This window comes from Micrasema longulum, unplaced genomic scaffold (assembly GCF_059751315.1).
Source record: "Micrasema longulum isolate JH-2025_06_02 unplaced genomic scaffold, ASM5975131v1 h1tg000543l, whole genome shotgun sequence".
Taxonomy (NCBI): Eukaryota; Metazoa; Arthropoda; class Insecta; order Trichoptera; family Brachycentridae; genus Micrasema; species Micrasema longulum.
In genome coordinates this window covers 861,085-878,160 of record NW_028277739.1, presented here as the reverse complement: position 1 = coordinate 878,160, position 17,076 = coordinate 861,085, and the positions used below count along the sequence as shown (strand labels likewise).

General features: G+C 30.5%; 1 protein-coding gene across 1 annotated transcript in view; it reads right to left on the bottom strand.

Moving 5' to 3' along the window:
• The window catches only part of LOC148280769 (neurotrimin-like), a 148,521-nt gene that overhangs the window by 27,500 nt on the left and 103,945 nt on the right, over positions 1-17,076 (bottom strand). The window contains exons 4-5 of the mRNA XM_088227841.1: positions 15,906-16,034; positions 8,719-8,812 (exon numbers count right to left, since the gene is read on the bottom strand). Coding sequence (XP_088083967.1) covers positions 8,719-8,812; positions 15,906-16,034 — 223 coding nt within the window. The remainder of the gene's footprint in view (positions 1-8,718; positions 8,813-15,905; positions 16,035-17,076) is intronic.

Genomic DNA, 17,076 nt, shown 5'->3' with positions numbered 1-17,076 from the left:
ATAACCTTCAGACTTCTTGGTAATAAAGAAAATTTACCTTTTAGGACGCTTTTTATGCAAAATAGGATACATTTTTTATACGTGTAGTAGACTGGAAAATAAAAAACCTTTGAAAAAATAAATATGCTAATAAAAACAAGGTTAACCGTAAAAGAGTATTTGCCGGGCATTCTGGAAAATAATGTTGGAAGAACATTTAAATTGGGATTAGGACTTGTATTTCTCTCAACACCTTTGTCTACTTAAAACTGTTATTCTTCTTCTTCTTCATCTTCAAGCTAGCCTAAGATGTGTTACAGAAACGTAGGTTGTTGTCTTGAAGTTCTGACTGTTCCTCCATATTTTGGCTGGTCTTTCAAGCGGTCGATGTCAGTATGGGATTTTATTGGCTGCAGTGCACACAAGTCTGTCACTGCTCATCATGCCCATATGATCCCCTGGTATCTTCGTCTGAATCTGCTCCATTTCCCAATATCCTCAATTTCACGCGTATCTCTTATTATGACGAATTCGAATTTGGAGCGTTTTTAAAGTAATTTTTGAGTAGACCTTTGGTACAAATACTGTCAGCCTGCGTTTCCACAGCCTACGTCATGATGCGTCTTACACATGTCTAGTAAGTTCTTACCTTTCTATCGATACGAATAAACTTATTTTTTTATATGACATTTTAATAAAACAATGATCCTGTAAAGAAAAAAAACAAAAGGACCTGAATCAACAAGTTTATGGAAAATGGAGATTATTAACTCCTTCATCAGAAAAAAAACAACAAATTAGTATAATTAGAAAAACAATAGTCTATATCCTGTTTACAATATTTTGAGTGTTAACAGTACACAGTGCGTAAAATGACCACTTAAACCAGCCAACAACAGGTCATAAGCCTTGTAAATGCCCCTCTCTCTCTCGCCAATGGCGCTTCAGCCCAATGACATACAATGAGCATATGGATAATACAGTAAATAAATCTCTGAAACTACTCGGCTTCATTAACAGAATATCCTCTGATTTTACTTATGTCCGTACAATCAAAACTCTTTATTGCTCAACTGTTCGCCTTCTTCTAGAATATGCCTCCGTGGTCTGGTCTCCATTCTATGTCAATCGCATAAATCACATTACATCAGTCTAAAAAAAGTAGCGTGGATGCTTGGACTAGAGAGAGGTTTTTATTCTTATGCTGATATAGAGTCAATGTTTATTTCTAGTCTAGAAAAACGTAGATCTAATATTAATTCCATATGTATGTTCGGCGTACTAAATAATCGTTGTTCCATCATTACTGGGATAAGTAAAATTCAATATTCCGACTCGTAGGTTGAGAAACAATGAGGTACTATTCATCGATAAGCATATATCAAACTGTGGCCGTAATTCTCCAATGACCCGTCGTTGTCGTATAGTTAACTCAAGACGATTTTTTTGGTCTAAGTTTACAACGATTTAAACGAGCGCTAAATAAATAGTCCATATTTTGTCTTGATGTACGTTATGTTTGTCAATGCTTCTTTTATTTAAAAAAACATAATAAACTATTCTTTTTTTGTAATATTAAAACCCTATAAATTGTATACATGGACAAAGTCCGTTAATAAATAAATAAATTCAGCCCATATCGAGTTTTAGCCTCCTGCAACTTTCGTCTCCAACTCTGTCTGTCCTCAGCCGCCGTCTTCAAATTTGCCACCTGGAGAAACTGCGCTGGATCCTTTCTCACTTCATCCTTCCATCTCAGCCTGGGTCTTCACACTGATCTCTTTCCTCCCGGGTGTCCGCTCATTGATATTTTAGAGACACTAGAGTCAGGCATTTGCTGTACATGTCCGGTCCATTTTAATCTAAGCAGTTTCATTGGTTTTGACGTAGATGTTACGTGATTTGAACACTGGCAGCAAAAAAGTATATTTTGTCGGCTGCTGTGTTTCTTTTTCTAATTTCTGCTAAATTCTCATTGTTCTCAGTTTTACTGGAGCCTAGATAGGTGAATTGTTCGATTTTCATTGAGTAAATATCCAATCTTCAGACAGTCTTCATACTGTTAAATGTGGCGCCAGCTACTCCTAACCGCACTCTTAATTTTTTTTGAAAGCTGCCATTTTTTGTAACACATACTCCTAGGTATTTGAAACTTTCCACCCTTTTGATGATTTGGTTTGACAGAGTCTAGGGATTTCGGGCATCAAAGCATGAAATGTTACATAGTACATAAATTTTTGTAATATTGATATTTAAACCCATGCATGCGGAGTACCTATGTAAGTTATTTACGGTGGCCTAAAGACATCTGACTGAATCGTCAATTATAGCCGCATCATCGGCATACTCTAGGTCGCAGAGTTTTTGGGAGGGGGAGATGGATATTCTTCGATCTAGTGGAATTGATTTATTTACGATGAAGTCCATGAGGATTATAAAAAAGAACGGTGCAAGGACGCAACCTTGTCGAACTCCAGTGGCGACCTCAAATCAATAAGTGACAACATTAGTACGCAATTTAAATTAGTTTCAAAAATGTTATTTGAGGTGTTCTGCAAATAGGGCACTGAATTCCTATGCTTATATGTTTGAATAGCCGAATTGCTGGGCCACAAAGTTTAAAGATCGCTGTCATGTTATTCCCGAAACAGCAAACATCAGATTTCTTTAAGTCTAGAGATGCAGAGCGATATTCGTTTGGCATCCCTTTAATTAAATTGAAGCAATCAAGCGTGAACATACGGGGAAATTGTATCTGAGAAAACACCCTCATACTTGTATTCAATTTATTTTTGAAAGTTTGTGATTTCTCCCCGGCTGCGGATTCCTGGTTACTTTATCCTTGTTTCAAACAAGAAGTAAACGAAAAAATAAATGAGCTCCAAGTAATAGTTTTTCTTTTACTTTATACGGAAAGGAGGGTAAAATTTATATAAACAAGATAAACATTCAGCTAGAAACTTTTAAGGTTCTCTCCATCAATCGTTGTGCGTATACTTTGAAGAGGAACTTTGTTTTGGGATTTCTTACTTCTTGCTTCGTCGCGATAGAGTATCGCCATATAATAGTACATGCGTACTCTAATAAATAATGGCGTTTTAAAAGTGTGGCTTCCATAAAAAACCAGAGTTAAAAAGATCGTTTAAAGGTTAAAAAAAAGGTTTCAACGGATCTGACTTCTCCTAGTTTAACGTTATGAAAACAGGCAAATAAAATAATATGTAAACTCACACATTTTAAAATGTTTAGTTTGAAAAGGCATCAAACAAAACTTTTGATGTAAACTCCCTGGAGAGTTTAATGTTTTTAGTATTTCGCGGTGTTATGGATTCAGGCGTAGGTGTCAATTTCTACTTTCACTGAGTTCGTTAAATGTGATTTCCTTAATCAAAATCACCGAATTATTATTTGAACAAAATTGGTTGAATAATTTATTTTCTGTTAATTTAACTTCAGTCGGTTTAGTGGTCGCGTGTTTGCCTACCATGCAAGTGGTCTCGGGTTCGATTCCCGACATGGTTGACCTAAAATATTTTTTCAAAAAGGTGTTTTGCACTAGAATATTTCATAGTCCGCCTGAAGCGTAAGACCGATCATCTTACCTTTGCGTTTTAAAAAAAGATCAAGGTACGCTGCGATTGGTGTACTTATGCAGTGCCCGGTGCACCGTTGGGTTATTTATCACTGTAATAAGGCTTTTCGGTCCGCTATGGTGTAAATAAATGCATAAAAAAATGACTAAAAATTTCAATATTTTACACATTGTACATTTTCCTTTTTTTTTCAAAGATTTTTAATAATTATTGTGCAACTCAGTACACATTTTTTAATAAATTTTAAATAAAATCAGTTTTCGGAAATAAGTCATTTCTACGAATATAAAAATTTTGGAAAATGATCCGTGATATCATACAAAATTTTAATAGAAAACTGACTATATTCATACTTTCCAACAATTAAATGTATACACTGCATGTATTACTCAAGTAGATAAAAATATAACAGATTTATTTATTTTATTTTTTATTAATAAATTTCATAAAAGGTACATGTTTTTAAAAAATTCTATACATATCTAATTTTACACATTTACTAAATGTTATCACTGTAACTCTCCAAAAAAAGAGAATAACTCTTGTGCTTGGAGAGTGACTTACACTGTTGTAGTTGTTTATTTATAAGAGTATATTACATATTATAAAATGCTAAGAATAACGATGTTAAAAAATATTATGCGCTTACATTTAATATAAATCTTATATAGTAACAATAAACAAATGTAAGTGAGGTAATGTGAGTTAAAAAAAAAGTAAAATAATAAAAGCCTAACTAAAAAAAATTGTTTTAAATTTTAGCGCTTTCAATGAGAATTAAAAAAAAAAAATCCAGTGATTTTTTTTTTTTATATACCAACAAATAAAAATGAATTGCAATCTCCCAAAATTGAATTCATTATTTTTTTTTACCAAAAACATATTTTTTTTAAAAACCCTAAATCATTTGACAGATGACGCAATGGCGAAAAACTTTTGTTAGGAAATTAGATTTTCTGTTTTTTGCTGGCAATGGTATTTTTGTCGAGTCTGAAAAGTAATTAAAACTTGGTATTGCATTTTTTTACCAGCTGTCTTCATCTAAAACAATATTTTGAAAAAGTTTTTTGTTTTGCGGTCCTAGCAAAGCGACAAGATTGAGAAAATAAATTAAGTTGAAATATAAACAATAATACAATTTTTGCATTAAGTCCATTTGAAATAAAATCGAGAAAGTTTTTTTAATATCAATTTAGATACATATGACTTAAGAAAGTTTGTATTTTAAGATTACAATTGAAACGTTATTTAAGTATTAGTTTAGTTGAAATAAAGCAGATGATGTCAACTTGCGTTGATCAGGATCAGTCGTAGGTACAATAAAATCACTGAATGATTTTCACCTAAATATGTTGTAATAATGTCAACAGATTGATTGAATTTGATTATTGAAAATATTCTATACAATTTACATATTCAACTAAAAAATTTTAATTTTTTCATTTGATCATGTTTGAAATACGTAAATCTGATATTAATTATTACATTTTTCAATTCATATGAAATCAATACAAAATATTTACACAATATTGATTTGTTCAAGAGAGTTTAAGTCTGTTGATGAATTAAAAATATTATATATGACCCTAGTAAAAAGCCAGTTAGAATATGGGTCCTCAGTTTGGTCTCCTCATTATGTTACCCATATAAACAGTATGGAGAAGGTCTAACATAAGTTTTTAAGGTTTATAAATTTCAAATTAAACATTCCAATTGAACAGCTTAACTATAAATAATTAATGAAGCGGTTAAAATTAATACGTTTTAGTGATGGAAGAGAAATTTTAGATTTAGTGCTGCTTTTTAAGTTATTAAATAATGTTATTGACAGTACCGAACTTTTGAATTGTGTGAATTTTTATGTGAGACAGCGTGACAAAATACTTATTTTGCTGTTGATTTGCATAGTTCAATGCTAAATACTCACCTATTACACGACTCCACATGTTACCGAACAAACATGGAAACTTTGATTTATTTAATTTATTTTTATACAAATTAAAATCATTACTTTTTAATCACTTTATTTCTAAATTATAAAAATGTGCCAAGTGTTACACTTGTTTTACTGTTTTATTTCATTTTTTCGTTTCATTTTTTTTGCACCACAACAGGCCAGGAGGCCTAATTACAGTGGTGAATTACATTACAGAACAACCAGGCTTGAGAAAAATCACATTTTTAATTTTTTGTGTTCTCACCGGGAATCGAACCCGGAACCTTCCGTGCGTGAGTCAAGCATCTTGACCACTACACCACGGAGGCCGCTGCTGTTAATACTATGATACTCGTACATCGTCTCTTTTACTTCAATACTTTTTATATTTAATTCTTTTTATACTGTTAATTTGCTACATATCTATTTTATAAATTCTTTTCTAATTTTCTTTATTATTTCTTTATTTTCTGCTGATTTTATTTTATTTCATTTTATGTATCTATATTTTTTATACTTGTGTACAGGTGTTTTGTTTCATTATACTTGTTTTTCAATATTTTCTTATATTAAAATAATAAAAATACGTAAATAGTTTTATTCCACTTTTATTTATAACTTTTTTATAAATTTTTTACCAGTGACCGGGTTTCGTCGTGACCAACATCGTCAGACTGGTGGGATTATTTTATACTTTGTCAAAGGCGTAAGCCGTCGAAATATATAAATAAATAAATATTCCAGTGATTCCATCAAAATTCAATAAAACACCTATTTAAGAATTGAATTACTAAGGTATTGAGCATTAAAAGTTTTTTTCGCTTTATATTCACTAGTTCGAGAAAAATTGGATTAAGCTTCTTTCGGTTTACAGTCTTTCTTGAAGTTTTCCTTGAGAAGAACTTCTTAATAAAACAAATGGAAATGGAATTTGAAGTGATCCGTTAGTGGTAGTTTTATAACGAGATTTGATCTATGCGGATAGAAAAATAATTGATTGAAAGAACTGAGCCTTTAACTAAACTTGAAACCACTCATGGATACAATTTTTTTAAAATTTATTCTACAAACCCTTAAGCAAATCTGCATTGAATAGAAAATACTAGAGTATTTCCATTTGTTTGTCCGTCACAAGAACAACTCTAGAACGGTTCATTTAGCAACACAAAATTCGGACAAGTCATTCCATATCCAATTTTAAGGTTAACCATGCTTTCAAGCGAGATCAGAGGTTCTTCAACTTTTTACCGGCATTTTCTTTTTTGGTGAACCCTCTGCTTTTATATTTATTTTTTAATTCATTAGTTTTTTATGCTAATTTGTGGCACCAGAGATGGAAAACAATTTTAAGAACGGAATATGGAAGTCTAGCCATTTCAGTGCTTATGACCTGTCATTGTCTGGTATAAGTGGCCACTTTACACACTGTGTAACATGTTCTGTTTTGTCCACGTTTGAACATCCTCATTTCCTCATCTTTTGAAGCCGATGCAGAATTATTCACTTTTATAGGGTTTACTGTACAGCAGAAATTTTTTTAAGGGTATAAAAAAAAAACTTTATTTTATGAACTGCTTTTTTTATTGTCACAACCGACTAGATTCAGCAACTACACGTTGAACTCTTTAGGGTTATATAATAACTAAATATACATATGTAAAAAAAACAGTGAACGGTAGGTGTCTATCAGGATAAAAGAGGGGGTAATTGTGTTTATGGTGGGGTAGGGATAGTTGCCGGCAACGCGTAATTGCCAAAACTAGCCTGTTGTGACAATAAAAAAAGTGGTTCATAAAACAAAGTAATTTTATTCAGACCTTTAAAATATAACAATGAACCACAAAGTTAGTTCTACAAATATTAAAAAATATACATATTTAAAGTTTTAAGAAGTATAATGTACATTGTATATACTTGTATATTAATTAAAACTACACAAAATTGAAATCAAGTTACATTTCTCCATAAAATAAATTCATTTTTTTTAAATATTTTACATTATTGGGAGAAACGCTTTGATAGAACGAATTTTCAATATATTAAAAAATCTCACCGACCCATTTTTTTCCCCTAAAATTGTGGACCTACAGGTCGTAGTAGACCTCTGGGGGTCGATAAAGACCACTTTGGGAGTGACTGAGAAAGACTTTTATTGATATTATTCGATATTTTATCAAACTCATTTAAGCAACGTGAAATTAAGACACACAATTTAAAATGCCATTTCTCCATCGATCCCAAGCAAAAGCCAGGTAACAAATACATAAACCATATTTTAATAAATTATCGGCTTCGTGGTGTAGTGGACTGCGCGTTTGCCTATTGTAGAAGAAGTCTCTGGTTCGATTCCCGACATGGTTGACATATAATATTTATTTTTGAAAAAAAGGTGTGTTTCACTAAAATATTTTGTGGTAACTGAAGCGCAAGATCAATGATCTTACCTTTATATAACAAAAGTGATCAAGGAATCATGAAATAAAAAGGTCTAATTATTTTGTAAAATCTTACATACATCAATAAATGTTTTAGCTGTTTTACATTAAAAATAACTCAAAGTGTGAGAATAGAGAAACATCACATACTACGAATACCGATAAAAACACGTAAAATAGAATTTAAAAAAAAAAATACTTTTAAAATTAATACGGATATTTAAAAAAAATGTTTTTATACATAATTTTGAACATTAAACAGTAATACAATATTTCTTTACGAAAACGCGACATGTTTGATTTTGGTAATTGTGACGTCAAGATTTATTACAATTTTCCATTTAAATTTAATCGGTCACAAACAAAATTAAATTTTTAACCAAATCGTGACGAATTAGGGGCGTGGCCAATGTAATGAACTGTTTTCGCGAGAAATCATTAATTCAAAAACATTTTTCATACTATTTACTAATAAGTACAAGAAAAGTTTTTTTTATTGACAGTATTTTATAGACCCTTATTAATTTTTTTTTTTTTTAAAAAGTGGTATATCCCTGTTAAAGAAATGTGGATTTAAAAATTGTGATTGTTACAAAGTGTTTATATTTAGCTAAGTGAACCATCCATTGACACGTTTTAAGTCCCGAGAATATCTAAACTTCCCATTTCAACCTTAAAAGGGCTTATTACTTGGGTTATCAAAATAAAATTTTTAAAAATTTACGAATTTTATATATAAAAAAAAGTTACATGTTTTAAAAATGTATTTACTTACCAACAACACTGAGGTGAACAAAGTGACTCATGTGTGGCGTAGTTGAAATCTGGCACTCGTATATTCCTGAGTCTCTGTGTTGAGGGTACTTGATCTGTAAATAAAAATAGATTATTCGTAAAACAGACTCGTCACAAAATGCAAAAAGCGGTTAAAAACAAAGTACCAACGTCAGCAAAAAGTTTAAGCAAAAACAATGGGTTTTGATAGAAATGTTCGAGAATTGTAAGTATACTGTGACAAGTTTCCTTTATATATAAACCTTAAAGTAAGATTTTTTTGTTATCAACAATGTAGAAAAATAAACTATTTATAAAAAAATAAATTGTCTGTCATCCTCCGCTCTATACGTTCACAAAAACAAAATACTCATTGACACGAAGATTAGATTTATAATTAAATTATTTTTTTATTGAAGAAATACTAACGTTTTTATTATTTACCCAAATATTAAAATTTTTGAAGCCATTTTCGACGAGCTTCAAAAAACTACCTATTAGAAAATGGGAATCAAATTGGGGTAGAGTGGGGTTAGAACCTTGGACCTATGATCCGTGAGTCCATAACACTAGCCATTGAACCACAACCTGATTGAATACCTCCATATGTGTATAATTGACTTAATTCATTGTTCAAATCATAAAATAGGATTTATATTCAATTCTCAATTACACCTCCATAAAAGAGTACATGTAGCCCCGAAACCGGTTGGTAATTTCAGAAAATCATTTGACTTTTTATTAATATTTAATTATGTTCATTACTGTTGTAACCCCCGTGAGTTAAACATTAATATCAATACGTATACCGTAGAATGACTAAGCTATCTACGATAAAAATATTTTTTACTTTTTCTATTGAACCGACTGTTATATTTAGAATCTTTCATAAAAAGAATACCAAACTTTTCGGGTAGTTTTAAAATATATTTCCGATGTTTTTTTTCTTGATTTATAAATAACCAAGTTCATTTCAACTGAATATAAATTCGGTTAAGCCCATTCGTGCAAATGTTGTTTTTCGTCAGAAACAAAGTTCTTTGTCACTTATTTGTAAAGCCTATTGACAAGGTAATTGACAGGTTTCGTCAAGATTAAACAATGAGAACGGTAGATACACAGCTTTATACATTGATAACGTCATGTTGTCGAAACTTATTGAAGAAAACTGAGTAAATTACAACTTGAAATCATAAAATCTATAATTAACTTTGGTTTGATTATATTTTTGCAAAAATTGCACCATTTTAATGTCGTGACCTGGTTTTAGGAAATTCGTTCGAACTTTCTTATCAATTAATAAAAATTTTGTTTGTAGAATAAGTCAAAGACTTAGATTTTAATCAAAGATTAATGATTACTTTCATCGCTTTAACCGCAACTTGCTTTTATTTGTAACTCAAAATGGTTATTGAATTATTTTAATTTAAGTTCATTATCATCAAATGTACATGTTTACAGACAAAACGGGACTATTTAGATAACCAATATAGTTTCATTTATTCAAAAGTATATCTTTATTGTTGATGCGACGATGAAAATAATAACAATATTTGGTTTCAAACATTAGATGTCTATCTTTGGGCGGATTGAAAATACAATTTTGTGCGAGATAGAACTAGAATCCTGAACGAGTGTTTTCGACTCGATTTCTGATCTTTGATGAAAATCCCGAAAAAGGAAATCAAGTTAAGAAAAATCCGCCTCGTAGAGTAGAAGTCTAATGTTTTAGATTCTGGTTTTGATTCTTGGGAAGGTAGACATAAAATATTCGTTTATAAAAATGGTATAACACTGACTTTGTGTCGTAAGTTTACCCTTTCAAAATCGTATTTATATAACATACAAATGAATACGCTTCTAGTCTTCTTCTATTTCTTTGATAGCTTAGCACAGGAGTCATCCAAACTTTCATTCATATAAGCTTTAACGAGAGCAGTATACAATTTTGTTGTCATTTGTAAAGAGGGTTCGAATTATCAGTAGGGTCGCAATGAATCACATCTTGCTAGAGGGTGTGATTCTATAAAATGCTTCTAACGCCAAGTTTCATTCTACCGGCAACATAACTGACTAGTCTAACTCAACTAGTGTGACATCACAGCCACGCAAAAATTATTGCATTCTGTCTGTGTAGCCTCGATATATACATACTATAAAAATATCAACTCTCACATCGGTGCACCATTTTGCGTGCATTTGGTAAGACGTTAAACATATTCCTGGAAAGTTCTAGTCTTAAAGACAGTACATTTCCCATCCTCCATGTTGAAGTTTGTATACTCGTATATCTTAAAAGTGTTTCTTGCCTCTCTATCGAGTAAAGTTTGAGGTTTCAATACTTCCATGTTGGCTTTAACTAGGTATAAGTTAGAGTTTCAAAACTGAATTATTTTGCTAAATGTTATTAAATATTTGTATATAATCACTTATCGACTTTTCTGTGTCTACAGGTTTAGAAACGTACTCGTCTTTTCGACATGCAACTTATTAAACCATCATGCAAAACCCACTATACACCTCCATCATAGTTATTGCACAAAAGTATAGAACCAACACTACATCCATTTTTTATACAAATAAAAATATTGATAAATTATTGCTTGGTAATAAAGACAAAATAATTTACTACATAATTCAGGTGTTTACCAATTAAAATGCAAGTCTTGTCCTTCAGTCGACGTTGGAAAAACAGCAAGAAATTTGATATCCGTGTTAAATAACATAATATTATATGAGGTGTCTTCACAATTACAATTTTTTTAAATTCGCAAACCACCTAATCAATTATAATCATGACCTTAATAAAAATACAGCAGTAAAAATCTTAAATGAAAATAATAAAGGGCTTAAAGTAAGTAATATGAAAATATTTCACATAAGAAAGGCTTTACAAAATAATATTCCTTTTATCAATAACTAAACAACCTTTCAATATGGCCTATTATACAATGTTCCATTGTAATAGTCACTCTTAACCTATTAAACTCACGCACCTCCCTTCATCCACTTCTTTTTTTCAACTATTTCTCCCACAACATCAAACATTTTGATCTGGTTTGAAATTGGCATGTTATATTTTTGGGCAACAACTATGGGCAGAATGGTGAAAGTTACACAGTGTGTAAAGTGGCCACTTAAACCAGCCAATGATCATAAGCCCTGTAGACGCCTAGACTTCTATTTAACCTTTCTTAAATGTTTTTCATCTCTGTTGTAATATGAAAATAAGTTTTTTTTTTGCACCATATCTTAAAGAAAAAATATCTCATTTCCTACTTTTGTTAGTGCAATAATAATGTACATGATAAGTTGACTCAAAATCTTGATTAAAATATTTAAATGGTCTAGTTTTAGAGTGTGATATCTCAAAAAAACGACTATAAACACGATTTCCTTATAATATTTCATTTTTTCAAACATTGCATTTTAAAATACATATTCTGATAAACAAATTATAAAAAACCACAGTTTACTAAACACGATCTTTGATTTCTTTTGGAGAACTGAAACTTTAAATTAAATTATCTAAGAATGCTATTTTTTGACTTGTCATAGTCTAAAACAAGGGGTGCATATCCTTGATAAAATTCTACCAGAAATTGAATTGTTGAGGTTTAAAAAAATGTTTATTTATTGATTTATTTTTAACTTTTTATACATATACAATATAAAACAAAAAATGCCTAAGAAATTTACACTTTACTATGAAGAGAGGAGAGAAGAGGTGATAGTATGAAAAGAAGAAAGAGGAAGGAACAACCAAAAAATTTAGATAGTGACTTTTCAATCTTGATTTAAATGTAAATAAAGAGGGAACGTCAAGTTGGTAGATTATTCCATAATCAAACAGCTACCACAGCTAAAAAAAAATTAGAGCGTTGAAGGGGTATTAAAAGGGTTCTCTCGTCACTAGAGAAAAGATATAGTAAATGCTGTTATAGCGGTTGGAAGAGCTGTCTCGGATAAACAGGCGAAGAAAAGAATAGAATACAATTATATTTTATTTGGAAAACTAACAGTTGTACATACACAAACAGATAAGGTGTCAAAACTCAGAACCAATAACAGATTACCACAAAGTTTACAAAGTTAGTAAAGAAAATATATTACATATTGTATAAATACAAACAAAAATAGCATTACATTATATTTATAATATAATGCTATTTTTGATTACAAAACGTTGGCATAATTTATTTGTGCACATAACATATCACATAAAATAAGGTCGTAGCATATGAATTGTTATTTTACCATACGGTTCACGTTTCAAAGACAAGTTAAATTTTTGCGCCAGCCCCGATAGTGATCATATTTCAAAATTGCAGGAAGCAGCCATCAAACTATTCCAGACCTTCACGATACGAGTTTAATGCCGGAAAATTTCCATTCAGATACGAGCCGAGTGGAAATTGATTTCTGAATGGCGCCCAAACAAAACCAGGGCACGAAAAACTGAGCCATCGAGAAATTCTTGCAAATATCCATACGTGATATTTGCAGGTGTCATAAATATCGAAGACTCTTATAAATTTTCACACTTTGAGACAACGTTCATGGATATTGACGTTATTATGAGATCGGGTGCTGTGAATTTCTCCGATCTTTCAATTGAGATGATTCAGCACATATATGAAGGTTGATCCTTTGTTACATTGTCAGAATTTGAAAGGTGCATTCTATAAAATAACACTTTTATTTTGGTTAACATGAATCTTTGAATTCAATGCATCAATATTTTATTTAAAGTGCAGGCACTTAGTACTTTACTTGATAAAAAAGTAGTTTTTAAGCATAGTTATAGTAGTAATTATTGTATATTTAGATAAAATACCTTAGAGAAGAATAAATTTTTAACATTTTGATATAAATTTTAGTTATTTATTTATGTATAAATTTTATCATAAATACAATTTATGCTCACTTCGCCCAGCTAACAAGGGTACATACCCCGTTCCAAGTTAGGCAAAAACATTTGAATACATGATAATAGTCTACAAATTAATAAACATCACAGACTAATAAAATATAAGCTTACTTGCATACACATTTTGATACATACACACATACACATACACACATATACATATATACAAAAATATTTGAGTTTGTCCAAATGTTTGTAGACAAAAACTGGGATTTCCCTCCTCGGGAGTCATTAAGATGAACAAATTACAACAGGGATGGAGAATACCTTAAATAAGGGAAAATATAAGTCTAGGCATTTACTGGGCTTATGAACTGTCATCGGTTAGTTTAAGTGGCCATTTTACACACTTTGTAACGTTAACCATTTTGCCTGTGTTTTAAAATTCAAATTTCTTCAATTCTTCCATTTGTTTATTTTAGTGAAGTTAAAGAGCTAAAACCTTTACTGTTGTGAAGATATTAATCTGACTGAATTATTTCTCATACTAGGCAACGCCTGAAAACAATTTTTTAATTTTTTAAATTCTTCTGGGAAAATTGTGAATTTTACACAGTGTGTAAAGTGGCTACTTAAACCAGCCAATGATAGGTCATTAGCCTTGTAAATGCCTAGACTTCCATATTCCCTTATTTGTGGTATTCTCCACCCCTGTTGTAATTTGTTAATTTTGGTATTCTTATTAAGAACTTGTTTATTAATGCCATCGAATGGCCGATATGAATATTCATATTTTGCTTAATATATACCGAATTTAAGAAATATTTGCAAGAAAATTGTATTTTCTTAAAAAACAAAAACGTTATTCCATCAAAAGGGTTTGAACTTAACAATTTTGTTTAAAACGAATATTGAATGCGTAATAAAACCAAGGATGTAAGAAAAAACAATATATTTGTGTGATTAAAAATGCTGTTATTATTTTTTTTAAATAAAGAATTAAAGTTTTTTCTTTGATTACTTTCCTACCAAGCAATTTTGTATCTTTAAGGACAGCTAAAATTTGAAGAGGCGTAAGTTCGCGTTGGAAAAATAATTATATTTTAGTTGTAAATAAATTTTTAGTATATTTCTGATAAAAAACGCCCTTAATAGTTATTGATTATGTCTAATGTTCATTTACTTTTTTTTTAATTCCACGATTTTAAAAGCGGGGTTTTAAAATGGCTGAACCGTAAGATTTTACTATTTTTAATCAGACTTTATCATTTTCAAGCAACAGATTAGAAATTCTCAAAATATTTTGATATTAAAAAATACAGACATCAAAAAATGCTTTTAAAAAACAGTGTAATGTGTAATGCCCTATAAACTTAACAATCATACAAATAAAAACTGGGAGGATAAATCATTAACTTTCTTGATTTGAAAATTAGCATTAAAAACAATAAATTAGAGTTTGAAATCCACAAAAAAACCCACCAACAACGATAATCTAATTCATAATACATCTTAACGTCACATCTCTCACAAAATTGCTGTGTTTCGGAGTTTGATCGATTAACTTTTACATGTACCTTTAAATAATGATAACTTAAATATTGAATTAAATACAATAAAATCATAAGCTCTCAATAATGGATATGAATGTGATCATATTGATCGATTAATAATAATTAAAAAAATAAAAAAAACTATTTGCATCACAACTCAGAAAGACTTATTATAATTTCGATTACCAATATTTTTGTTGAATTTAACTTTATTCTTTTTGTTGTCCCATTTAGTGTGAGTTTGGCATTTTGTATGAAAGGCTTGTATTTAAAAAAACAGTGTTTAGTTGCGCCACATGAGCTATATATATGTGAATTGCAAATTTAATTGTAGGTTGATTCTCCTACTGTGGGTACAATATTTTTCTCTCCGTCCCAATAAAAACTGAACTGAACTGATTGCTAATAATTTATTAAAGCGACCAATAAATCATTCCAATTCACTGTGTCGTGTAATCGTGTAAATTTATAATCGAAAAACCCACAAGTGCCGATCTGAAAAGTTCAAACGTTACGGTTGAAAGAATCCCATTACAAGGTAAGAAATTGCATTAATTTGTATTGGGGTTCAGTGGTGAAGTAAGTGAAGGTAACAAACACATAGCAACGCCAAAGTCCCGCGAACCAGTTTTGTTAATTATTTATTGTTGAAAGAAATAAATAGGTTTTTTTAATAGTGATATTAGCTTTACTCTTTCCAGCCATTTAACGGAAAAAATTATAACTATTTAACATTAAATTATAATTTATAGTAAATCAATTTACCTGCAAAGTCCAATCTTCTGATTGTGGATTGTGGATGGCCCTAAATCGCTGGTCCGATGTATAGGTATACCGTCCCACGGTTAGTAAGTGGATGTCGCGATGCCTTACCCATGATACCTGCAGCAGCATCTAAAACAAAACAGAATTAAATTATTAAAATATTTATGCTTTACTTATTCAAATACGATAATAAAACTAATTCGGTTTAAGGGAATTTCAGAACTTTCAGTTTCAATTTCGGCCAAAAGTTGGCCAAAACTCCGGCTCAGCCGAAGGCTGCGTTCGTGATGTGTCGAATTATATTATAAGCATGTGCCCGCATCGGACATGCGTTTTTGATTCTCCGCACCACCGATTTTTAATATTTTTTAACCAGCAGAGTTTTGAAAAGCTTTATTTTTTATTTTTCTCAAATGTACATAACTGTTCATGTATACAAATAATAGCATAATTTGAGACATTGGATTGTTGTCCATTAAAATAATTAGTTATTGTGTTGCCTTTGTATAACATAAAAAAATACTAGACTGATTTTGTGATTTGTTGCCCATTGTTAGTAGTTCTAAGATCTTTCATATTAATATTTTTTAAATTCCTTTATAGTTAAGAAATTACATGTTACAAGTTACATGATAAAAATTGTTACATGTTAGTTATACATATAACATAACCACGATCGAAAGAGCGCTAATAATAAACAAATTTACTCATTAAATTTATGCTCCCTAATTTTATATATTTATTTAAAACTTTCAGTGCAAATAACAAGTACTTTGGCGGACTTTTGTCAAAAATCAATATCTTCCAGCCAACTAATTAGAAAACCAATGAAAAACATTTTTGAGAAGGGAATACGGAGGTCTAGGCTTTTAAAGGACTTATGACCCGTTATTGGCTGATTTAAGTGGCCATTTTATACATTCTGTGACATTCATCATTCTGCTTTTCTTTAAACATCCATATTTCAGATGATGAAATAAAAACTATACTCAGGTGTAGTCTAGTAGGTTAAATAGTGTAGCCGGATGAGTCTCACCCACACGATAAACGTTTCAGCTCTTTTACTTCACAAAAGTCAACGGATGGAAGAGTTAGGGAAATGTGGATATTTAAACGTAGGCAAAATGATGAATGTTACACATTTTTTTTTTTTATAAAAAAAGTATTTGCG